The following is a 27,407-nucleotide window of genomic DNA, read 5'->3' as shown; positions in this document are numbered from 1 at the left end:
CCCGCGCGTCCACCGCTCGCCGTTCGTGCCGGCTACGATGAGACACGACGAAATAGCGAGGCGCCACTGACCGACCGCGAGTTTTCTCGTCGATATTTTCCGCTCTTCCGCGCGCTCTTCGTCCGCGACCAGATTTTACTAACTTTATTTCACTAATGCCCGTTTTTATCATTGCAGATTAACTTCGAGTCTTCTTTTAGTTTATCTTTTTCCTAGTTTTGAGAATTTAAAAAACACAGATGTTTCTTTTCAATTTCAATGTATTTTGACTTTTAGCTTGATTTGGCTTGCTTTTAATCTTCTTCTAGTTCTAAGAATTAGAAAAGATAAAAAATAAATTAACCCGAGATTAAAGTTAATCTACATTGGTAGAAATGGACCAGGATAAATTAAATCAAGATTAAAATAAATCTACATTGGTAGAGATGATATAATTAAGTCGCACACTTCTCGTGTGTTCGAAATGCAAGAAAAATGTTGAGTCGTTTCAGGTTTTGAGAAATATCCTGAACAAACCTCGGAGGGTATATTTATTTTGCTTATTTTTTAACATAATAAATGATCGAATGCAATCATATTTGTATATAAATTTGTTATAAATCCCGCATACAACATGTGATAGATTAAGAAGAAAAGCGCGCGTAACTCATAACAGCCTTCCATTTTTTTTTCTCCGAAATTAATAAATATGTAACGAAGTACATAATGCGATCGGTTAACTGCGCCACGTGCAACACGTTGCCGCATTCTGTATGCAAGAACTATAAAAGTTGCAATGATTTACATTTTTTTCTTCTTTACAGCTAATTCTTAATTCTGAACTTATTTTTATACAGCTCTATTTTCTCACATTTCCGTAACACAATACGTTAATGCTTTGCAGTTTTACGTTGAACTATACTTGATCTAATGTTAATTTATATAAATATGAAGTTTTTACACAGTTCTATAATATAAACATTCAAATTAATGCATGACTATAATCAGCAAAACTGTACTTTTGAGTTCTCCAAGGTTTCTGTAAATAATAAAGGTTTCTTTTATGTTAAAAGCCATTAAAATGAAAACATATTTAATTTCCGCATTTATAATAGAAAATAGTTTAGATCGTAAAGTACTAATGTTTATAATCTTCATATAAATAGACTTGATTAATCACTCCATCTCTCAATTGCAAATATAATAATTAAACATTAATGTAATAATGGAAAATAATTTGCTTTACAATCAAAACGAACGATCATGTTATAATAATTTATATGTCAAAAACTAGATGAAACAATAAATCAGCGGCATGACGCTCTGAAAGTGATTTTGATCAAATGTCAATTAATTATAAATTTATCAGTATAATAAATTTAATTGATATAAACGAAATAACTTACTCCAAAGTTCTTCACTATCATTATTTGTTGTCCATAATATAATTTTTCTATGCATTAAACGAAAAACTGTTTATCATATATGTAAATGTAAACAAAATATTATAGATAAGATACGGATGTGTCGAATGTTAAGTGGAACAAAAACGGAAGTATTTTTTTTAACACAAGATAAGAATCATGATCTGTACTTTCTAGACGTTATCTATTCTTTTTTTGTGAAATAAGACCTATATTACATAAACGGACGTTTGTCTGATATATCATTTTTACTTGAATTTTTACAATGGGATGCTCCGTCAGTTTTGCAATCACAATGCAAACAATATCTCGCCTTGCACTCGACCTTACATATTCATGCATGTCGGTAGAACAGACCAATGATTAGAGATCTTAAAGAATGCTTTATCCAGACGTTGGTAGTTATTCCACATAAACGGCAGCTGGTAAAAGCTATTCTTCCGTTATCGCGCTTATTATATTTGAATTTTGCGATAAAACGTTTCTGCATCAGCCGCTCGTTATTTGCATCATATATATGTATCTGTGTCAGATCGATGCTAAAATCATTTACCGTTTTTCCATCAAACTTTACATTAAATAACAATCGTAACAGATATCCTCGACTTTTCCTTGATACAGCATTGTAGCTTTTATAATTGATTTTAATTAACGATTTTTAATATAATATCCGATTTTTTATTTTCTCCTCTTCGACGTTTTCATTCACACGAGAATATCTGAACGTAAATGTACGAGGTTTGATTGACGGCTTGTATCGCAAGCGCGGTTGGAACGTCAACGGCAAATCGTTCGGTAACAGGTTGACGATGTTCTGAATTTTATTTTCCCTCCGCTCGACGTCAAGTCAATAGCCTTTGTCGCGTCTCAAGGGAACAACGCGCGATAATTCCGCGTGCGGTTTGCGGCGTTGTTTATAAGCGCTGTCTCGCTTGTGTTAGGAAACAGATTGAGAGAATTTGCAAATAATAGCAGTGCGAAACGATTCCTGCAGGCTGACGTTTGTTTAATCGCGTATTCTTTTAGTAAGAAATATTTTTTAAATACACAGGTGTGAATTCCGCTAGGTTGTTACAATAACGACACTAGTCTGTAATTGGCCATGTTCGAATCTTATATTTTTAGAAATTACTACTTAAAAGAAAAATTTACAAATAACGTTTCTTAATTAATTTTCCCAAAACTTTTTGCACTGAGAATCCCATTTGGTTGAATCAACTAATCTCTAATTTAAATATATGGTATACAAACAAATCCTTCAAATTTAATTGTTATATAAACATTTTATTTGTATTATCGAAAACAAATAAAATGTTATTATAACCAAAATTTTACTTCAAAATGCTAAATTATTTTATTGCATCAACCAAGGATTGATTAGCTCATATCTAAACAAGAGATTAATTAATTCAACGAAATGAGATTCTCAGTATATATACTATTTTAAGTTGCGAATTTCGGGACATCCTGTATAATCAATTATCAATTAAATTTTATTGAATAGGCAAACATGTAGCAATTCGGTAAATGCGAAGATCGATCGGTGTATGCAGTTCATCTTTTGCAGCAACATTCACATGGTGATTCAACGTTCGCGTAGCATGCGAAATACATGGCACGTATGTGTTGTTATCGGCTTTATCGAAACTTCTTTCGTTATTCACTGGGCTATCGGAATTGGGATAAACAACCGGCAACGTTGGCGTTTACTTCTTCTGGCATCTGTGAACGCTGTATGGTTTGACAGACAACACAGTAGTATCCACTCATCATCCATTCAACAAGTGTCTTCTTCATTTGTGGCTAAAATGAACGGAACTGTGCACTACGCTATGGTGGCTTTGCGTCAGACATCCGGTTGCAAGATCATTGCGGATTATTCCACGAATCCAAATCCGATCTATCGTACTATCGTTCTCAGTACCATCGATGGTCTAAAAACTGTCGAGGACGACAAGATCAGCGTCGATAACAGTAGGTAAGATTTTTTTAATTCATGCATATCATAATCACTTGCAAAGAATATGCAATTTTTTAATTTATTTTAAGAATAACGCGTAATGAAAAAGTAACAGTATAATCAAATATATGCATTGTCAGCGGTCAAAGAGAGTAGATTTCGCGTACTAAACTTGTTTTTCACTTAAAAAAGCACGTTAAATTATAAGATATATTATGAGACACATAGTTATCAATTTCTCTTGTAATGACATTCGCTGAAATCAAGTGTAATAGGTCGCAACAGATTAATTAACCGATAAGATTAACATTCTTCATTATTGTTATTCTTTTCATTCAATTCCTTTTTTGAATTTATTAATTGAGTCGCATTTTGCCAATAGAAATTATTTTATAATTATAACGTTATCAAGACACTGAAGATGACCTTAATTAGAGTTGAAACGTCTGTTATTCGTATTACTGGCAACCGTCATATCAAACATTATCAAGCACTTAGATCCAGTTCAGCTTTCATGTTTACTACTTGTTATTTATTATTATTTGTTATTGTTTTATCTGCGCTGCAATGAATAAAATGAAATACAATTCTTTTATAGATATACCGTACATGTGCTGATTGGGAAACTTCACTATGTTTGTTTGACATCGAAAGTGAACTGCCCCTCATCAGCGATATGGGTAGAATCGTGCTCTCAAATATTTTTGCAGAGGCTACGGACAGTTTATAAAGACTTACCGTTAGCAGATTTATCGAATTTAACCAATCTCGCGGAAGATGAGTTCTCAAAGCCATTAAAGAAAATAATTGTAAGTGACAAAACAATTTTATATAATAGAGAAGAAAATATGAAATTTTTTAATGAAAAAATTTTTAAATCTTTTAAAAAATGGAAAGAACACAGTTTATAAGTTACTTATAATACGTTTAAACTTTTTGACTAGCTTTAATAATCGACAATAATGAAACTGTAACACATTAAAATATGTTAGTAATTTTATGTTCCATAACAACCTCTCTCTAAAAATAAATGATATTATCGCATATAAATTTATGCAGATAAATAAATTGTAAAAATGTCAATACATATTAAGAATAAAATTGATATTATTTCAGGAAGAGTATAATCAAGGTATTGGCTGTAAGAATCTGACTTCAAAGTTAGAAGAAGAATTGATTGAAGTACGTTGCATTTTAATGAATGGAGTCCAAAAGTTGATTGATAGGGGCGAAAGGTTGGACGAACTCATCCGAAAGACGCAAAATCTCGAAGTTTCGGTGAGAAAATTTCGACATATTTTCCTTTCTCTTTCTCGTTTCCTTTTTGTATGTTGCCTTTTGACAAGCAGAGGAGCTCACAAACATGAAATATAAAATACCAATCAAGAACGAATAAATCGTCACAATTCTCATTAATATTCGAGTTAATTAAAAATTACCAATTCGTATTAATAATTCACGCAAATTGAATCACTGATGTAACTCCGTTAATACAATCTTCTATATGTATATTTATGATCTCTATAATGAGAAACATTGTTACACCGAACAATCGCAACCGTGTAACGCAGTTTCTAGTAGCTTTAATTATAATTGCAAAAGCGCAAAAAAATAAATTAATCTTAAATGCAGGGTCGCCCAACTGACCTCGCTAAATTTACAGCAATCGCTTATCCATTGTAATACGTAATATTTGTGAATATTTTTATTACAGTCGCGGGACTTCCACGTAGTGTCAAGGACTCGGCAAAAGAAAAACAGCAACTTGAAGATAGTAATCGTAACGTCAGCCTTCATGCTCGTGTTAGTTGTATTTTTTACAGTTTTTATATATTGTTTTGAAGTTTACTGTAATTCTTATGCACATGGCACATTAATGACTACTCGAACTAACTAGAAGACTTTAAATTATATTAGCGTTATTCGTCCAGTTCGACTTACTCTTTATATAGTTTTGCATTCATACATTTTTTGTATTTTAATAATAAATATACTTTGTCTTGTATGACAGTTATTATTTCGCATTAAAATATAAACTAAATATGCAAGTTGAAATTATAGATAGATATTTGCAATATTGTCAGTATCTCAAAATATACATTGATTACTTTGTTAACGGTGTTTTTGTTTAATTTTTCTTTCAATTTAAAACTTGTGCCCTAAAAATTAATAAAATTGGATTTATTCTGTCTGCTAATACTTATTAAAAAATTTATGCGTTGTCAATCGATCTAATATACGAACTGTCAAAATACACGATGACAGCCGTTCATACACAACGTGTATTGAGACCATCAATTAGCATTATGAAAAAAAAGCTACAATTAGATACGATCGACTTCTGATGTTTTTTTTAAGAGTGTACAAATAAAAAATTATGATTTTTTATATTTATCAAATAATTATTTTTGAGTAATTCGACATGTTAAAAGAATGGCGTCGCAATTAAGATTCGCGGTTGATCCTGTTAAATTGCGGAATGCAATTAAAATTAAACATGATTTAGCCGAATCGTCAAAACTTATGTATTTTATTGCGGCTCGTAAGATTCAGGTTAGTTAAAATCTATATTAATGCGGGATATATATTAATTAATATATTTAAATTAATTAATATATTTAAAGCTTTTGACGTTTAGGCTTGGTTCCGTGGTATCGTTACCCGCAATCATCTTCGTAAACTTCACGAAAAGGCGACGATTCTGCAACGTCATTGGCGCGGTTATCATACCAGGATGTTCATCATTAACTAGTATTTAGTCCAACGTGTTCACCAGATGTGGCAAGATCACTACAATAACATGGCAATGAAAATCCAAGCCGTTTGGAGAGGCTATTGGTCTAGAAAAACAAAGATAAATCTCTTGCAGTTACAACGATGGTTGAAAAATGTTTATATAAAGAACAACGAAACTTTAGAAAACATGAAAAAGTATGCTCTCGCACATGTCTTGTTGTACGCAATTTTAGCAACATACTTTATTTTGTAGATTTAGACAACGAGAGCTTGAGCGTACGAGAAGTTTGACTGAACAAGAAGCAATGCTGTGGATTTTATTTATTTTGTTTAAGGTAAAATAATAAAACTAATTAATATGAGATCTTTGCAATTTACACATATACACCTTGCTATTTATTATGTAATTTAATATTTAAACATTATACTTATACATTATGTCCTTGTAAAGCTGCATCACTTGCTGAGAACAAAGTGCCATCCAGGTGTCATCACAAGAATTGATAAAACTCACTTTATATACATCGAATAAATGTTAAAGTGTCTCGAATACAATCAATATATTGCGAAAGCAAAAACTGTTTGCAAAGACTGTCAAATCGATCATAAACCTTCCTTAATCTTTCGGGGCACTTATTTTGAGAAATGTGAGAAAGAAATTCGTGAGTTTGAGAGAAGTTCGAGTTCTGGGAAAGTGCACATTTTTAAAAGTACAATTAATTAATATTGAATCAATTACATAATTTTTATAATAAAATAATCTCACAATCTTACAAACAAAAATGCATATCCTATCGTTTCACAATTTTATTAAATATTGTCTTTTTTTGTATCCTCTGTAGATCAATGTTTTAAAAAGGAAAGAGGAACTATGATAAAAAATAAACTAGGCTATCAACAAAAGAATAAATGTTTCGGAAAGTGCTTACATCAAAATTTTACATATGTACAACCAAATAAATTATACAAAGCTATTAACAAAATAAACTGCCAATTAAATCAGCTTCGCTTAAACTGTCCAATAGATAACCTTATCTCTTAAAATTTTATATAAATATATAAAATTTTATATAAAATAAAAATAGTTATTGTGCAAAATCTAATTTTGATTTTATAAGTGAAATTTAAATGCAAATATACTTTTATTCTCTTTATTCATTCGATTATATTTAATCCCCTGTAAAAGGAAAAGAAATCACTAAAATATAAGTTATTAAAAAAATATAACTTTATCATTATTTTTTTATTGTATGTGATTACAATTAGCAAAATAGCACATATTTATACAAAATGGATGTAAAATATTGGGTAAGTGCAAAACTTCGTGCCTGATTTATTATTCAAAATTGAAACGACTGTAATTTTGTTAAAAATAAATGAAATTTAAATTAAAAAATATCTCTACAATTTTTTATTACTGAATTATTACGAATTAAATAAAAAGAACATTTTCACTTTGATTACTCATAACTTCGTCATCATCGCAATTCAAAAAACAGATTCTTAAATCTGAAACTTTGCTCTATCGAATAGTATAATTGTCAATTTAATTAAAATATTGCGTCCTACATAAAATTATACATAAACATTTTTTTAAAATCGGGCACGAGATTTTGTATTCACTCAATAAAAAAGCTAGTAATATAAGAACATTGAAAGTTTCCGACTCTTCGGTTCTAATCTTTGCTTAATTCTGCGCTTGAATTGGATAAAAACGTTTTTATTATGCCAGATATTTTTGACTTCTCATTTTTATTCCGTAGGTTTACAGCTCTTATCAGCTCTGATAAAAAAAACTATTCGATTATTGCTGTGCTTTCCTTAAACATATCGATTATTTTAATGATAGCTCCATCTTCCCTTTTCTCTTTCACTGATGACGTCACCCGGAATATACGATCTCGAAATACATGTGGATTGTTCGGCTTTTAGTTTGTTCTGCAAAGCGGGTCCTTTGCAGTCTTCCTGATAAGTCAGGGCATATGTCGCGGCGAATTCTTCGGGCTTCGTCAGGATGCAATTCTTAGGGGTAACGAAATCGTTGTTGGATCGCATGTCGTAATTACCGCAGAGACCACGTACAGTATAGAGATATTTATCGTGTACCTAACAACAGACGTGTTTCATTACATTCAAATTTCACGCATCTCTTGATCATATTTTATGCAGTCACGTAAGTAGTCTAGCTTATGTAGTTTATTTTATATACAACTTGCTTTATTTCTTTACTTACATAAAGTAGGATACGTTCTCCATCATATACGACGTGGATATTATATTGCAGCGAATGCATTATAATTAATCCATCCTCTTGATAAATTTCGTATAAGTCAGTTTGTTCGTAGTTCTTATGACTCGAGAAATGAGAATCATAATCATCACCACCAACGATAGAAACTTGGAGACGATCGTCCAATTTTCGCAAATGAATTTCTTCATGACCCAAGATTATCCATACCTGTTTACTGCCGTCGTCCATTTCTCGGGCCATGACAATTGCCCTTACATCATACGGAAAATCTAAAATTTTTTCGGGATTATTGGGATCCCGCTTTGGATAAGGCGCCATCATTACGTGCCAACATTCTCCCAATGTCAAGGGATAGATCTTATTGTCAAAAGTTACAACTTGGGTTTTGTCGAGAACGCACATATCTGCAAAAAATTTTCATATTTAATAAAACGACGTGACGTCGAGTACATACATAAAGACATAAAGAAAAGAGGTTTCTCGCAAGACATAAAGAAAATATGATTTTCGTGTAATAATGCATGTATTATACATGGAAAAAGAGCTATTTTCAAATTAATATATCGAAAATGAAAAATGACATTGAAACAAATCAAAATGCATTTTAAAGCTGAAAGTTAATATTTTTACGTGTTATAAATAAAATTTAAGAATAAAATTTGCTGCCGGTGTAATGTCATGGAATTCCTCGAAATCTTATTTGCATCTTTGACATTATTATTAAAAAAATGCAAACTACTAATCAAATTTAAGTAACGGTTCGTGTTCAGCAAGCAAAAATATCGAAAATGCGTATTCACATTCGCGATACAGAAAAACACTAAATTTTGTTGCTCCCCAAGTAGCACAGCGGCAAATAAGTGCTAAAAAAGCGATTATATGTGCTTTTTTAGCGTTTTGTAAGCGTTGTACTACTTTTGGGTCAGTGTAACATATCTATTTTTTATCAATAATTTTTGAATATTTTTTTATAAGGTTTTCGAGATCTTTTTTTTATAATAACTACTTTGCTAATTGTATTGATCTCATATATACTTTTGAATGCATTTATTATAACTCACCTCCTTCCAGGTCTTCCTTAAAAAGCTTATTTAGTGTATAATTGGGAGAGATAACATTAGGATCTTCGACAAGTTGCGACAGAGAGAACGAAACATCCGCTCGCAAAGTGTTCAAAGAAATGTTCACATCATTATTATCAAATGGAATTTTTATTTCTACATCCATGTATTTATTAAAGCCTTCCATGCTAGGTCTTTTCATATTATTATCGGAAATCATCATCTTGATCATCAAGATCATTCTGTTGGCAAGAGAATATAAATTATTCGAATTCGTTTCCAGTGACATGATCAGAAGATCCCTCTGTTGGATTAATTCGTTGGCCTTTTGACAAGTTGGTAGCCAAATATTGCCTTGTTTCATTTGTTGTCGACACTCCTCGACTATCTCGGATTTCATTGCCTTCTTTAAAACATCATCAGTGCGACTCAAATTTCCTTTGAGTTTAATCGTCTCTCCATTTGCACAACTACCATGTCGCATCTCAGCGTTAAATTCGTAATTCGGAATCTTTTCGATTGCTTTCTCAACATTTAGATGATTGTACTGTGATAATCCAACAATGCTATTAACACTACAAAACTCCCAGAAGACTTCTCCATCTAGCGATTGGACATTCTCATAGGAAAGGGTCTGTAATTTGTCGCGGCTCTCTCCCAAAACGAAAGTCAAAACGTAATAATTATTATTAGCTAAAACACTTATGTCATACATTGTAGATGTAGTGACAGAATTGTCAGATCTATTATCTTTGGTAATTGTGAGTTCATCTAAAAATTGTGCGCCTCTTTCCCTGCTGTTTGGCCGTTTGTCAATTATTGCAGGAATTGTTGCTTCCGAACTTCTATTGGTCCTCTGGACATAACGAGTTAGATTTATTTGTGCTTCTACAGGATATAAGGTTGCGTCGAATCTCCTGTAATGGGCACCAAGATTTAAATAAAATATAGCAGAAAGGTTAATAAGGCCTTCAAGTCCCTTCTTCTGCGACATATCGCTGTCAATAACATCACTTCTTGCGGAGAGTGTCAGGTTACCTAGCGAAATCTGAATTTCATTCGGTTCCTTCGTGTATACTAGACGTGTTTCATTGCTGAACTCTAAAAGTTGCAGAATGTCCTGTCTTGAGGTATAAGGAACCACACTGTGGTGAATCGCTAATCGAGTGATTGTCATCCTGCTATGAGGATTATTATGAGGTTGTAGCTTCAGCTGAAATGTACTGTTACATCTCGTTGTGAAATTTAAACCAACTGGTATGGCGATATGCGTATTGATATCAACACCAGCAATGTAGTGTCTGTGCTCGAAAGGTGTTACGAAACCAATTCTACTTTGGATCTTTTCACTTGATACTATATAACCTGTTCCTGCCAGTTCTACAAAGCTATCATTTTGTGTGGCTTTAATTTTAATAGATCCTCCTCTGTTAATGGACGTTATTTTCGGTACTGCTAAGGTATAGATGAACGGCAGACCGGTTTCAGTCGGGAATCCTAACGTTATGTCGTAATGGTTTACATCATTTTTGTTTTGGTATTCAGAAACGAATAATCTTGTCCGCGATATCGATTTACGATACATTTTCAATACTGCAATACAAAAATAATTCACATTATTAAAATCAACAGTTTTTTTTAATAAATTTCAGGATACTTACTATTGATAAATTCTTCAAGCGTATGATTGTCAAAGGGATAGAATCCTGAAGAAAATGCAGAGTCCACAAAGAAATTTCCTTCGAGCTGTTCTGCATTTTCGGGCTCAATACCAAGCTTTTCAATTATCGTTTCAATCATCCATTCCTCCCTGGTTTTATCTTGAGGCATCCAGGGCCGATCACCTAGCAATACATCTAACCACTTCTGTTTCAAGTCTTCGATACTTGATACTGTATATGCCATTTTTGTCAGGGGTAGATTTAATCCACCGTAAGATTGAAGTATATCAATATATGCACCTTTAGGTGTATTAGTGTCGTCGCTACCAATTATCTGAAACATGCCTGTTTGAGCAATGTTTAAGGAGGCGATTTTCGTTTGCGTGAAAAAGCTTCGAGAGTAGTTATCATCGCTAATGTTAGGATTCAATAGCTTGCTAGCGATACGCGCCTTTTCAGCGAGATCTTTCCATTCTGATTGTTCTAAATTAATGAGGGACTCTATACTGGTCTTGACGACAGAATTTACGTGCTGATCCTGATCCTGATTAGTAAATTCCGCCATTCGCTGCAATATAATTAGGGATGGATTGGTTTTAATTATGATGTGAACAGCTACACAACGTAATTCGTAGGCCTCCTTTAAATTCAAGTAAATCTTCAAGGCAACGGATCTGACAACTCTCGGATAGCTTTCGGTTAGTTTGCTTAATGAGATGACCATCATCAAACGTTGGAATTTCGTTATCGGAATTGTGCCTTCTAGGTATGGCTCAAAAACAGAAAGTATTTTCGGATGACCGAAATTACCCAATGCCATAATGTACGTTTGAATTCGATGACTGTCGCCTTCCTCAATGGCTTTTCTTAATTGGGTAGCCATATACGGAATATAAGTTTCAAGAAGTTCATTGTCATGTTTAGGAACCATACGGCCGAAACTGTAGACCGGATAGTAAATAGATAATTTGTTGCTTTGAGTGTAACGGGCCAATTCGGCGAATAACAAAGGTGCAGTTGTATTCAAAAATCTCTGTTTTGTCACCTTTTCATCGGTAATCATTTCCTATATAGAAATCAATCATTAAAATTAATCTTCGCATGTAACGGTTAGTAATACAAATATTTGTGTAAACAATGAGAAATTTTAAAAATTAAAATTCTTTTAATTTCTTGTTTTGATATGGAGTAACTCCGGTATATATGCGTCTATCGAACATTTAATTTATCAAGTATTACATAATTCGACAAAAATCGATTTTTTTTCCTCCCATGAAAAAATCAAAGAGATTCTGAAAGTAGATGTAAAAAAAATATCCGTATCTCGGCGTTTTACCATATCAAGTCGTTAACGGTTTTTAAGTATCATCAAATATCTTTTTATAATACTGTACAGCACAGGACGCTTCAAAGGAAAAGATATCAGACACATGGTTGATGAATACTGTTGGTCTATTATTTGTGATACCAAACCCGGAATCATACAAACGGCAAATAAAACGACCAAGATTCTTATAATAATTATAATTGTATTATTATTATACAAAAATTTGAAAATATATGAAAAAAATAATTCTTAATTGTTTTTTTTGTATTAGGACTCATCGCATAATTTCATATGCAAAAACGTCAATTATTTATTTTTAAAAAAATTATTATATAATTTAAAACAATTATAAAAAGACAATATGAAGCAAATACGATAAATAGCTGCATAAAAAACGTTAACGACTTGATCTGATGAAACGCCGAGACATGAGTATTTTTTTTTACATCTACTTCAGAATCTCTTTGATTTTTTCACGGGAGGGAATGTGTGTTGTACTGTGTTATTTGCTATTATAATAAAGTGAATAAACGGTATCTTTCTTTATACTGTCTAAAAAAATTAGAAATGTTTACTTTTATATTTAAAAAATATTTCAAACGGCTGGGGTACCGAAAATATTGCACAAACTGAACAAAGAATACAAGAGCTAAGCATTTGTGTTTTGCTATACTCCATCCTATTATCCTTCTATTTCTACATCGACCCTGTCCAAAACTTAAGGCCATCACACATAAAAAATATTTTACTCATTATGGTTTCAGTAGTATATTAATGAAAACTCACAATGCAAATGTAACATAAAGGTAACAGAACGGTTGCGTGCAAATTATCCTCTTTCTCGCTTCTTTTCTAACTTCCACGACGTAAATCTTCGTACCCAGCGTAAATGCCAGAAAAAATTACTCTGTACTATATTATATTAATACATATAGATATAATGAATACTTACGAAAAACGCTGCGACATATTCCGTTGTAGGTGTGAGCACGGATTTAGGAATTTTCGAAATAATCTGTGCCGCTTGTATGCCCTTGAGTTTTCCAGACTTTATCCAGTTTTTTATGGTGATGAGAGCGGGACCAGTTCCGGCATTTGCAACGGCGCAGCTAAAAGCACTCCATACATTTTGTTGTGATAAATCAAAATCGCTTTCACTAAGCGTGTTGATAGCTCCATACAGTTTGGGCACTTCGTTAGCTATCTCAGCGATCTGTTCAACATTCATGGTGCGAATCAATTTAACCAGAATTGTGAATCGTTCTAAAGCTTCGATGTATCGGTCGTTTACGTTGTGTTCAGTTCCAAAATGGTCAAATCTGAACGTTAGAGCGATCAGGCGTTTCGCTATAAGAGTATAATTCTCTCCGGAATTTAAAATGCTCATGCCATTGTATCCAATAAAATAGGGTAATAATGGACTCTCCGGAGCTTCATCCAATTTCGGTTTAGGTTGAAAGTAATCGTGTTCCTCACTCTTGAAGTTATCATCGTCGCTATGGTTTTCCTGGCTAGAACTGTTAGAATTATGGTTCTCGGATGATTGAGCCGCCAAAGAACTTTGACTGACACTCGGACGACGCGGTTTGCGTTGGCTAGAGAACGGATTGTTGTAAGTGTACACTAAATTTCCGGTCGGCACGAGATTGTTGGATACATGCATAGGGTTGGAGATCTGATTTATTCTATCCAAAGTTAAATTCATACCACTGTAAACAATGGCAGAGTATGTATTGTCAAATTTATATTTATTATGAGAGTTGATTAACATCTGGTTTGTCATCGTGGAAGATTGAATAGTAAAACGTTTCAGATTACCGGAGATGATAATATAATTCGAAGATGATCTCTGCAACAAATATACAATCGCAAAATAAATTTTATTCTCTCGATGTTGTGTGCATTTTTATTTATTGAATTATCATACGTATAGAAGTGTAGAAACATTCAAAGCGAGAGAGTTTCGCTAAATCTTTTTCTTGATACAGTCTTCAATCATATAAGATTTTATCCGCTCAAATGTTGTTTGACAGCTGTCATCTATCAAAATCTAACTCACCGAAAGAAATCCATCGGTAGATCCTGGTTTCCAATTCATTTTACCGATGATACCAGAATGATAAGCTACTCGCTGTTCGCATCTGGAGTAATTTTTTGTTTTCGCAACAACGAAATGTTGACCATCTTTGTGGAGATGTGGCAAAGATATTGACAAACTATCTCCCATCACTGACGAAATATTGTAAAGGACCTCGCATTTGCCGCCAACGGAATCCTCCATGACTTTAAATTCACTAAAAGACTGATTGTCGTTGGGCACCATAGTGCTTCTACTTGCTATTGCATTCTCACCCTCTGTGTCAATCTGCAGTTGACTCACAATACTTTTCAGCAAATTCACCTCCCAAGTAGGCACACTCTGATCAATTAACATATCTCGGATTACTCCCCGTTTAAGCTTGATTTCGAAGGGCTTTCCCGATAAAGAAAGCTTGCGAAACTCAAGCTTGGTGCTTTCAACCGAAATATCCAACAATATTTCATTCACAGAAGCATGCTGCATCTCGGACACCACAGCCTGCAGCGTATCCGATGATTTCACTTGAATGGTGAGTTTACCTCTCATATAAATTCCGGAATACTGCTCCTCTAGCCCATTTAAGCCCGTCAATGTCCGACTTTTTATAAGATAATGATATTCGTTTCCGGTTTCCCATGCATGATTGTGATCGGCTATGGCCGCTCCAACTATCGAAAGAAAGTGTCATTGCTTTTTCAAGTATGTTTTAACAAATAAAATATATATAGTTCATGTAAAAAGATTAATTTACAGAATTTTACTGTACTGCTTATTTTCTTAACAGTATCTTTCTCAAAGATTGAATAAGTAAAATTTTTTCTTTCAATTTTCTTTTAAGTTAAGTTAAATTTAATAACTTGTGAAATTAAGCTTATAAAATAACTAGTTAAAGTTAAAAGTTAACTTGTTATAAATTAATTAATTTAAAAATTATGAACTTCTTAATTTGATTACTTTTAATTAATTAATTAGTTACTACACAATCTTGATATTTTTATAAAAATTTGGATTTTTATAGGTTATCCGTTTTTAATGTGTATAAATTATCTATAATTTAGTAAATTTTGTAGAAATTAATATATTATTAATTTTCAAATTAACAATTATAAATAGACTCCCGTCAATATTATATATTTAATAATAATAATAAACAATAATAGTAATGGAACAATAGGACTCGGCGCAGAAATCAATGTGCAAATTCAGTAAAATAATTATTTACTTAACAACATGAATATTAAGTCACAATAATTTATTTAACGTTAAACGTACATTTCGGTTTTTACTTAAGCCATCAACTAAATTTAACAATCAATACCGCGATTACATAAGTTCGCATTTTTCTATCTATGATGTTAATTCATCGTGCCGTCATGATAAATTAACATCATAAAAATATGCAAACCTGTGTATCTAATTGCAGTATTGATTGTTAAATTTCGTTGATGATGGTTCAAATACAGAGTTGAAATGTACGTTTGATGTTAAATAAATTGTTGCGACTTAATATTCATGTCGTTAAATATAAATGATTATTTTGTTAAATTTACCCATTGATTTCTGCGCAAACTCCCATTGCCCCTCTTATTTATGGGATTATTAAAGAGAGGCTAAACTTCCACAGTTTTGGATAAATTATAGCATTAAAGAAGAGAAACAATATATAATTTCAAATTTCGTAATGATCGCTTTACTACGTAATATAGAAAATTCTTTTAAATACGCATTAAAAGATGAAAAATGACGTCATCGTACAATTTTCGTAAACATTAATATTATTTGTAACGTTGACATCTACTTACAGATTAAGAGAAAAGCCAGATACAGCCACATGATATGATGCGAATAGTGTCAAATGCAAAATGAAAGCTCCCTCTTCTCAATCGGATTTATATACGCTGCATATGCTATGTCAGCTTGACTCGCACGGAACGATGCTCATTGATTTAGATTTCAACTTGAACTTAAAACTATATTGTTCCGACGTACGTGATAAATTATTTTAACCTTGTACATACTAGAATTGCACTTGGTACATCCTGGCAGTACAATCGAGTGTGATTGAGAGTAATTCGCCATAATTGTGACATACTTGGAAAATTGGAGACAAGATCGTCACATATTTCAAACAGAACAATGACTTCGCCCAAAAGCATGATTCATTTTACCGATTATTCGACAAATGTCTACATTTATTAATAAATTACTGTCTCCATCAGATATCTGACACATAATTGAATTAATCGAATACTGTATGTTGAAAATATTATATATAGAAGGTCCTAAAATTAATATAATTCTTTACATGACTTTTTACGAAAAATTAAGAAGAAATTAGTCTGTATTACGAAATATACTTAATTTGAAAATTTGAGCGATTTTTCATATGTTTCATCGATCTCTTATTTCTTATGATCATAACATTTCTCATAATCATAACACTTACATAAAATTTATTATCTTTCGCAGAATGTGTTTTCACAATATGCATCATATTCCCGTTATTTAATCGATAGCAAGTAAGTTTGCGCGAAGGTTTATAACAGGTCATTGATAACCTTTAGTATGTTATCAATATTTCTATCGTTTCAAAGAATATTTACATAATGATCATTGCTATTTTACGTTTTACACCAACTGGCCACATTCTTCTAATAAAACACAATCTCATTATTAAAAACAAAACAAAATTGTATCTCTCTATATGTCAGTTTTTTAAAGAGAGAGAGAATGAAAGAAAATTATTCATTATTAAAAAGATTTTGTTAATAAAAATATAAATATTTTATACTGTCCATGGAGAGAGATGCACGATCCACACATTTTGTGATCAGATTGAAGAATTCGAGCCCGTTATTTAATTCCACATGCATTATTGTCATATTGGGCTTCCCAAAGATACAACGATAATGCATGCGGAAATAAATAACTCGAGTTCTCTAATCTGATCATAAAATGTGTGGATCGTAGTTGTTTTTTTCGTGGGAACAGTATAATAAATATCATCTACAGTGAAATTATATAAAATTAACATGTAACTCTATCATTCTAATCATTGTCATTTATTTTCAAATCTTCTATTACGACATAAAAAAAATCTACACGGAAAGAATACTTAAAAATTTAACTAGATACACACACATATCTGAAAATAATTTCGTTGGACAATCAAAATAATTATGTAAGACGTTCAAACTGATGGCTAGAATGTCAAAGCATTTTGCAGCATTGCTTATCATACTTGAGTTTCCTACATAATTATTTTGATAATCCAACAAAGTTATTATTGAATCTGTATAGGTATCTAAATTTTTAAATACTTCAACAAAGTCATTTCTTCTACGTAAATGGAAACTCATTTATTTATTAAGGAGAACCATTTTCCTCTTTATCGTTGACTTATATATCCATAGCAATATTCCACCTATACTATATATAGAATTTCCGTTTGTAATCTGTTTAATTCAGTGCGTATATATAGTGTTTGCATTCTCAGCGCGTTGAAAATACAGTGAGAAGAGCGAATCAGTTTTCGAGACGGCAACGAACTCATCGAATCACGACAAATTACAATTTTTATTACACAAAATCAATATAAAATATATGAATATTTATATGCACAGCTTCTTTTATTCCTGTATTAGATAAGAGATTGAAATTGAGATTGAGATTGAATTTAATTAATCAGAAGAAAGAAAGCTGATATATCAGTGAACTTTGCTTTGATTGATCAAATTCAATTTCAACTTTAATCTCAATTTCTAGTCTGATATTTATGAATGCGAATGCACACTGCAAACTCGCGTGTAGACCGCACACCGCGCGAAGCAAGTAACTTTATAACTGCGATTGCTGCGATACGGGACTATGATACCACTATTAGCGACTGACTCTGGAGCCGCGGGAGGATGAGGTTTTGTACCCTAAGTTTTCTAGAACGTTCGGGAATTTTTTGACATGAACTTAGAATGCGAAGCACCTTGATTGAGATAATAAACAATTGGGATAAAAGGGAAAGGCGATAATCAAAACTCGTTTGTCACACAAACCGTGGCTGCCTTTCGTCGCATAATGAACATGTCATATTTTATTTTTGCTTAACACTCTAAATAACAAGGTTAAAATGATACCTCAAGCGCGTTATGCATGCAATGGAACGCAATCTTTATTTCATTGTCATCTTAATCTCTCTTATGTACACTCACCTGCAAAAAAACGGGTCTCTAAATTTTAGCACAAATTTTTAATATTTATTAATAATGGTAATTAACGAAAAATTATTGCATTGGAATAAGTCAAAGCTCAAGTTATAAAGTTTGAACATTTCACTTAATAAATAGGAAAATCCAAATTGAATTACAGAAAATGTTTTACAAAACATGGATGTTGTTGAAGACTGACTTTAAAAAATAGAAAAACAAATGTTTTTTCTTCAACTGTTATATTATTATATCCGTCATTTTGTAAAGCATTTTTTCTAACTCTCTTTTGATCTTCTTTGTTATTAACAGGAATGTTCAAGCTTTAATTTGAGTTTTCATTCACCGCAATACGATGATTTTTCATTGAATTACTGCTATTGAAAAATATAAAAAATTTATACAAAAATTTAACAGCTCATTTTTTTATGAACACGGTGTTCTGCTAGAAAGAAATAAAAATTTAACGGTTACTTTTCTGACAAAAAGAACAATTATTGTACAAAAGACATATAATGATAATAATTAATTAATGCTGATATTAAATGAATTGTGTTGATTTCGAACAGCTTGAGTATGCGGAAAAGAATATACGACGAATAATTATGTTGAAAAGCTTCAACTTTATTATTGCTTACATTACTGCATTATTAAACAACACACTGTTAAATCTATAGTGTCAAATTTAACCTAATGTGAGTTAAATTTGATACTATAGATTTCACAGTGCATATTTACTGCTTTCTAAAAAAAGAAAAAATAAAAAAGAGGTCGTTTTAAGTATACATGGTCGGTATATCATTTTGATATTGCCAGATTATGCGTTGCAAACGATAGGAACTTGGAAAGTATGCGATCTACTCAAAGGCTTTCGGGTAAAATCTGGATTAGCGCCTTGCTCGATCCTGCGTTTTATTAATAAAGATTCCTCGTTCCTTGGTTGGCAATAAAGGCCAAATTCCTTCATCTTTTTTTCACGAGACTTGGTACCATGTCGGCACATTGGTACAGGTTTGATCGTGAAACAGATCTCTTCGTCCTCTAGAACAACTTTTGTGCGATAGATAAGATTACTATTGTCTGGTAAATCCTTTCTCTCGGAACTGGATTTTTTACTATCGTAATCGAAGTTATATTTTCTCTTGAGATTATCGTTATGATAGCCCCAACGTTCACTATGTGTCGGCAATCTTCCCGCTTCTATATCGTTAATAACGTTGTTCGGACGAGACATTGGCAACTCACGGCACTGAGTGAGTTTAGCTTTTCGTTTGTTCTCCAGAATGTCTTCCTGAAGGCAATCCTCAGTCAAGGCATACGTAGCGGTGAATACTTCGGGCATCTTCATGAGACAGTTCTGAGGAGTGAGGAAATCGGTGCTGGGATCGGAGTCGTAGTTGCCACAAAGACCGCGTACAGCATTGCGGTATATATCGGATACCTGATGACAAATTTATTTTGATTGTTATGCTTTCTACATTACTGCGATCAACTTATTAATGGCTGCGTTCGGAAACGTCGCTCGGATGCCTCGAATTCATCATCTTAAACATTAAATGTTAAACCAGGACAGATGGTGATTCCGAGGCATCGAAGGCATCCGAGCGACATTTCCGAATGCAGCCATTACCAGTTTGTTTCACATTTTTACTCACAAATAGTTGAATACGTTCTCCGTCGAATAGTATTCTGAAATCAGATTTGCCCGAATCCACTTCGATCGAACCGTCGGGTAGCTTATGGATTTCCAAAACTTTTCCACTATCTTCTCTTAGTTGATAACCTTTATGTGATAATTTAATGGGAACGCCGTCGATTAGAATTGTAGTATTATCACCTATTTTATCCATTTCAAATAGGTGGTCGTCCACCATTATAGCAATCATCTTGGCACCATCGCTATGATTTCTAATTAAGGCAACAAAATCTACGTTTGATTCCTTATATTGAGTATTCTTTTGTGGATAAGTGGTCATTAGTACATGTTTACAAGTCCCCAGTTTCACAGGATAAAGCAGCTTATCAAAAGTAAGGAGCATGTCTTTATCAAAAGTACACGAAGCTGTAAAAAAAATTCAAATGTTATATACGTTATAAAATTTTTATATGTAATCTACATTACATTTTGCAAACAATCTTTACCAAATAAAATATAAATGATAACAATAATAGAACAATGAATAATTTATTTGTTTAGAATAAATAAAAACGCGCTCGCGGAATAATTGAGAAATGTTATAAAGTTAATAGAGTATCAAATTATTAACTTCTCTGCGTTATTATTCAAGCATTAACTTCTCAATTGTTTCTCAATTAACATAATACATTACATAATTCAATATATTGAATTATTTTAACTTTCAATATTTAAAGAACAGTAGTTATATCTTTCATAAAATTTTGTCACTTACCTCTTCTTTCTTTTCTTCGGTGTATGATATTTTCTTTTAATAGCTCTTGCATTTCGGAATCTGTTTGCTCCATGTTAGGGAAAGTAACATCTGCTTGCGGTGAATCTAAGGAAACCGACGGATCTATTTCCGAGGGTGACAAAGTCATTTTTATATCGAAGCCTTTTTCATCAGAGTCTTCCGAGTCTGTTAGTTTAATTCGTGAGTGAGGGAAGAGATGCGAAATAAAGTCGGAAATCTTTTTAATAATTTTTTTAATAATGTCCCTTATTGGACCTTTATACGAAACGTCCAACTGATTCTTCATTTGGGCAAGTTCAGTGGCCTGCTGGCAAGCATGCAGTGCATTATGTCCCTCCTCCATTTCTTTCCAACATTGTTTAACTACTTTGGAGGACTCTAACAAATCCTTTATTCGGTCGCTTCGCGACATACTCGCTTCGACAACAATTTTGTTTCCTCTGCTGCAACTCTCTCCATATTGCAGTTCAGCTCTGACCTTATCCTTCGGCGCGTGTTTCTTCATATGTTCGAAATTTAAAGGAGTATCTGGTGAATATTGTATTTCATGCGTATAGCAAACTTCAGATGTTGGTTTTTCCATCCTCAACATTTGAGAATTCCAATATAAATAAACCTTAGACTTCTTGTCTATGTTGCTGTCCATCCAACCAACGGTGAAAACTTGTTGCTTTTCTAACTCCGGTAAGTTTAAATTTATATCCAATATATGGACATCACCCGACCTGAGGTCTTTGCTTAAGCCCGTCGCAACTTCCTTTCGTCTTTTTTCACTGTTTAGCTTTACGTGTTTTAAAGGAAACATAATTTGTGATTCTGGATCATATAATTGTACGGCATTATCAATTGCAATTTTCTCATGAATAATGTTCATGTCTAATACACTCTTTGCTAACTGTTCATGATTCATTATTACATCCAATTGTTTATAGTGGCCGTCAGGTATCTCTTGTAATTTTAACAAGAGCGATAAAATGTCATTTTCTTCTAGATTTTCTTCTATTTCTTTGCTATCACTTTCTACTTGGAGAGAAATTAAGTCTTTCTCTAATATGATTTTATGTTTTCTTTCTGTTAGTATAACATGCGTGTTTCTACTAGAAAATACACATTCAAGTTCATGAAGGTCTTTTTGCGTGGTGAAGGGAATGGTGCTGAGATGCAATACATTGATTGGAGAAGTTTGAGTTTTTAGGCCAATCTTTAACGTACTAATATCAAGCTTTTGTTGGGTCGAATCGAGTTCGACTTCATATTCTAATGGTAAATCCAATATTCGATTGACATGAACACCAGCAATGTAATTATGAGAGTCGTAAGGTGCTATAAAGCCAAACCGCTTCTGAACCTTATTGGCAACATACACATTCAAATTGCCAATTTTTTTTAAATTCAAAAGTTTGTTATTTCTCATTTCAGCTTTAAGTTTTAAAATCATTGGCGAGTCCAAAGTATAAAGGAACGGCAGGCCACTTTCAATTGGGAAGCTTAACATAATTTCGTGATTATCGACGGAAAGTAAATCCAATTCTTGGTCCTTCTTGAAGAAATCCTTCAACTCTGTAATGTAATAATAGTTTATTTCTTTAAAAGTAATATAATTTTAATAAGATTGGAAATAAGATCGTTTATGTTAGAAACATTACTTTAAATACGAAGCGCCACTACGATGGAATGTTAAGATGTTGTATTATATATATTCATATTAAATGAATTAATTTCAGAAATTATAATTGCGTGCCGATATGGTGAAATTAATTCATATGAATATATATAATAGTTCAACATCTTAATATTCAGACCGTAGTGGCGCTTCGTATTTAAAGTAATATAATTTTGTAGTAAAATTCAGGATACTTACGGGAAGACATTTTTTTAAGAGCTTCTCTGTCAAAGGGATAGATCAGAAGATTGTGTACTGTGTCAATAAAGACATTTCCTTCCAATTTCTCCAGCTCTTCAGACTTGAAATAAAGTTCTTGCATAAGCTTCTCAATGTGTGATTCTTTCAACAATTTATTACTTGTTTCTTCGTACTTTGAGTTGTAAAAAAGCTCCTTGACATTCGATACAATGTATCCTGCTTTCAAAGTAGGTAATCCAAAGAAATCGAAAGCACTATTCACACCAACACTCAAATATGAGGGCAATATTCTATTGTCACCAATAGTTTGCACACTAAGTCCCTTAATAAACCAGTAATCCAAGTCCTTGTAGTAGCCTTGCGATTTCAGTTTACTAAACTCTTTCGGATTCAATAGATGCTTGACACTGCGTGCCTTATTAGAGAGATCTTCCAATTCCGGTCGCTTCGTATTAGCGAGACTGTTTATTGTACTTTTTACAACAGAGTTTACGTCTTCATCCAAATCGTCATTAGTAAACTTCGCTATGCGTTCCAACATAATCAAAGGTGGGTTGGTTATAATATATCGATGTATAGACATACAACGTATTCTATGATCTTCTTTTACGTTCGAGTAGATCTTATAAAAAATTGGTCCAATTAATTCCGGTTTCAATATGCTTAAGGTGGACAGGGAAGATACCATGAGCAAACGGTGAAACTTCGACACCGGCTCCTTGCCTTCTATGTACGGCTCAAAGATCGAGAGAATCTTCGAATGGCCGGTCAAACCAAGTGCCACGATATATACTTGAACTTTTGCATAGTCATTATCGAGAAGGCCTTTTTTCAGTTGGTCAGCCATAAAGGGAATATAAATTTCGGATATCTCGACGTATATTGGTACAATATCTCTGAGAGTCATAGGGCCTAAACGCTTTAAACTGCGTGTCGGATGGTAAGTATCGCTATAACTTTTACGTATTACTTCAGCAAATGCTAATGGTGCGGTTACATTTACGGCTGTCTGATACATTACTGATGGATCGGTTATCATTTCCTGCACAAAATCACATAAAAGATAAAATTAATTTTTATTTTTACACAGGGAAATACATACATATGTACGTACGTACATATGTTGTATGTATATACTGTACACCATTGGAAATTTGTTTTTATGTTAATTTAACACAAATTAAATATGTTAAAAATTAAGATAAATATTACGTAAAACATCAATATAAAAAACATAATTCTAATACAATTTATAAATGGTTATTCTTCTTCATTACAATTAATATTTATAATATGTTAAATCAACATGTTTCAATAAATGTAACATTTGTAATATGTTAAATTAACACATTTTATTCATTTATCTTAGAATTTAAATTTTAAAAAACATTATTCTTACATTTTTATTCATTATTATTCATGAATTATTATTTTAACATTAAGAAATATTAAATATCAGTTTATAAAATATTTAAATATAACACAATCACATTATATTAAATTAACACTCGAATATATTAAAAATTCAATACAAAATTTTAATAAAAACTTAAGTGGACTATTTCTAACACAAATACAAAACGTTTTTTACTGTAAATGCAAATAATAATTACTTGTTTCAAATATATTTAAAAAGTTTATACTAACAAATCCGTCATAAATTTATCACAAGCGTCATATTTGTTAAAAACATATTCTGAATCCTAATAGAGAGAGAGAGGGGGAGAGGGAGTTTAACATTTCAATCAAGATTATTAAATTAAACAAACTCGATTTGCTTATTATATAAAGTCGCTTCTCCAATAAAAATTTTTTATTCTTCAAAAGAAAAAAAATTTTTATGTTGAATAGAGTAAAATTAATTTTTCCTAAAATTTGTAATATAAGCATATTTTAAGATTCTTATTAAGAAAATATTCTTTGTTAAATATAATCATTATTTAAAAGAAAAAAGTAAATTGAGTAATCATTTTTCTTAGCAATAGAATTATTTCTTTTTGTGTATTCGCATATCATTTTTAATTGTTAATATAATAAGCATTTTGACGGACTGCGAAGAATTAAAAATTAATTAATTATTAACATGTTATTATGTATAAGTAGATACTTACATAGAATGCTTTGACATATTCTTTTGTTGGTTTGTAAACATACTTGGAAATTTGAGACATAACTTTTGCTGCCACTAGGCCTTCAATTTTTTTCGTTTTTAACAAATTGTGGATAGTCAATAAAGCGGGTTCTGTTCCGGTTTGTACAAGACCATCCCGGAAGATGCTCCAGACAGTATTCTCGTAATCTTTATTGTTAATTACGAGATTACGTAATTGTTCTTTTAATTCAGCAATCTGCTTGAGGCTCATGATGCGCAGGGAGTTTTTTAAACACACTATATGCTCCACTGCTCTTAGACGCGTATCATTAGAATAATGTATTGCAACAGCTATTTCATTAATTAAGTCCTTCATTTGTTCCACTTTTATGGGGGCCATGTAGGGTAACACCGGATTTTTCAGATCCATGCGCATTGCCATTCTTTTAGGTGAACCCTCATCGCTGGAGCTACTAAAGGAGCTGATATGGTCGTCCCACATTTTTTCAGAAGAACTGGTTCTCTCTGATGACTGCATTTGCTCGGAATTCATACCGATGCTTGGTAATATTGGGTTCTCAGAATCAGAAAATGGATTATTATACGTGTACATTAGGTTTCCAGTCGACTCGAGGTTGATTGATTCGAGCGAATCAAACATTGGGCTGGATATTTTGTCCCTTCTCTTTAAAATCAATTTCAATATGCTATGAACGTTACCAAGGAAAGGATCAATTTTATCAGGCCTAACGGATACATGACTCTTCGTTACGACAGATTGAATAGTAAATCTTTTCAGATTGCCCGAGATAAGCATTTGAGTCGTAGATAATTCCTGTAATAATCACATAACCACAAATAAATTTCATTAAGAAATTTTATCATTTTCTTTTTTGTTGATTGTAATAGTTTGATTCTATTAATACAATAGTTTGAATCATTTGCTATAGAAAAATACTAATATTTCAAATAAAATAGTTTTCCTAAAAAGTATTCTTTTTCATAATTTTCAACAATTGTAATTATTGCTTATTTTTTAACTATGAGTATAGAATATAAAACAGTTTATCAATTAACTCACCGAAATAAATTTATCCCGTTTATATAATTTTTTCCGTTTACGGAGCCATGGATCTTCTAGACCGTGATGATAAATTTGTCGCTCAAGGCATTTCTCGTAATTCTTAATTTTTTTAACCTCGTAATGATAGCCCTTACCGAGTAAGTCCGGAATAAGTATCTTGTCTGGCATCACTCGGTGAACATCTGGGTGCAACGGTAAGATCTCGTATAGTACTTCGCACTTGCCACTGACGGAATCTTCTATGGCTGTAAATATAACGGGAGAATTTTCATCGTCTGGAATTTGAGCGCTCATGATTTCTACCGCGTTTTCGCCCTGCGTGTCAATTTGCAGCTGGCTCATGATACTCTTGAGGAGATTCAGTTGCCAAGTAGGAATATCACGGTCGACTAATAAGTCCCGTATCACTCCGTGCTTCATTGTGACCTCAAATGGCTTTTCTAACATGGGAATCACCCGATAGTCCAGCATATGTTCAGGAAGGTTGGTATCCGGGCCGTCCACTAATGTGGTGTGTAGACGAGTATACCGTACATCGGACAGCTTCACTTGCAATTTCTGTGGCGATTTTACTTGAACGATGAGTTTAGCCTCAATTTGAAGTCCAGTATATTGTCGTTTCAACTTGTCAAGGCCTACCACTGTTCGACTATGTACATGGTATTCATACTCGTTTTCCTTTTCCCAAGCATGCTCGTGGTCAACCGTGCCTGTGACCACGGCCACGCCGGCTGCCAAAGAGAAATTACCAAATTTTAATAATTGAAATTTGTATTTTCTTGTCGGATTAAGATGATTCTTATTACGTTGTCTCAAAAAGTTGGATTTACTTTAGTACATAAATTAGTTAAACAATAAGTTTATCCAAAATATGAAAGTCAGATTTTGCAGCAGTGATCAATCGAAAAATTAATTAATTCTGTACCAACTTGAAAAAATTTTTTTCAAAAATTTCATGAAAGTATGAGATATTCCATTTGAAATTTTCGTGGATATTATTACCATCTACATAAAGTTATTGTCTTTCTTACCTATTAAAAGGATAACAGGGAACCACATGGTGTTATGTGGTTGCCAGGTATCGAATGTGAAATGAAAGCTTCTTCTCCTTGATTTAATTTATATAAAGGAGTATGCCAACTCAGCTTGACCTGCTGATAGCCACAGAGATTCAGTATCCGTACGAACTTGAAACTATACCGTTTATGAACGCGTGACAAATTTTTTTAACCTTTCACACGATAGATTACTTACACA

General features: G+C 32.5%; 2 protein-coding genes across 3 annotated transcripts; one reads left to right on the top strand and one right to left on the bottom strand.

Moving 5' to 3' along the window:
• Positions 1-488: 488 nt before the first annotated feature.
• LOC108768449 (vesicle-associated membrane protein 712) lies at positions 489-7,117 on the top strand. 2 transcript variants are annotated; one of them, XM_018518870.1, is made up of 7 exons: positions 2,339-2,454; positions 2,908-3,381; positions 3,962-4,172; positions 4,480-4,641; positions 5,078-5,166; positions 6,002-6,294; positions 6,353-7,117. In XM_018518870.1, the coding sequence occupies exons 2-6, from the start codon at positions 2,951-2,953 to the stop codon at positions 6,120-6,122; spliced, it is 1,014 nt and encodes a 337-aa protein (XP_018374372.1). In that variant the 5' UTR covers positions 2,339-2,454; positions 2,908-2,950; the 3' UTR covers positions 6,123-6,294; positions 6,353-7,117. The 2 variants fall into 2 exon arrangements, with proteins under 2 accessions (XP_018374370.1, XP_018374372.1); XM_018518868.1 differs by lacking the exons at positions 2,339-2,454; positions 6,002-6,294; positions 6,353-7,117 and adding an exon at positions 489-524 and having other exon boundaries at positions 5,078-5,288.
• A 580-nt stretch (positions 7,118-7,697) lies between these two features.
• Positions 7,698-27,228, bottom strand: Vgn (vitellogenin). Its single transcript, XM_018518841.1, has 14 exons — positions 27,182-27,228; positions 26,148-26,881; positions 25,086-25,901; positions 22,972-24,016; positions 21,090-22,670; positions 20,334-20,740; positions 19,502-20,119; positions 16,282-16,321; positions 14,459-15,147; positions 13,352-14,248; positions 11,073-12,138; positions 9,412-11,004; positions 8,333-8,754; positions 7,698-8,205 (listed from the first exon to the last, which is right to left on the bottom strand). Exons 1-14 carry the CDS (start codon positions 27,207-27,209, stop codon positions 7,939-7,941), a joined length of 10,203 nt encoding a protein of 3,400 aa, XP_018374343.1. The 5' UTR covers positions 27,210-27,228; the 3' UTR covers positions 7,698-7,938.
• Between the last annotated feature and the right edge of the window lie 179 nt (positions 27,229-27,407).

The sequence above is a fragment of the Trachymyrmex cornetzi genome, unplaced genomic scaffold (assembly GCF_001594075.2).
Source record: "Trachymyrmex cornetzi isolate Tcor2-1 unplaced genomic scaffold, Tcor1.1 scaffold797, whole genome shotgun sequence".
In the NCBI taxonomy this organism is placed as follows: Eukaryota; Metazoa; Arthropoda; class Insecta; order Hymenoptera; family Formicidae; genus Trachymyrmex; species Trachymyrmex cornetzi.
This window is presented reverse-complemented; position numbering and strand designations above follow the sequence as displayed.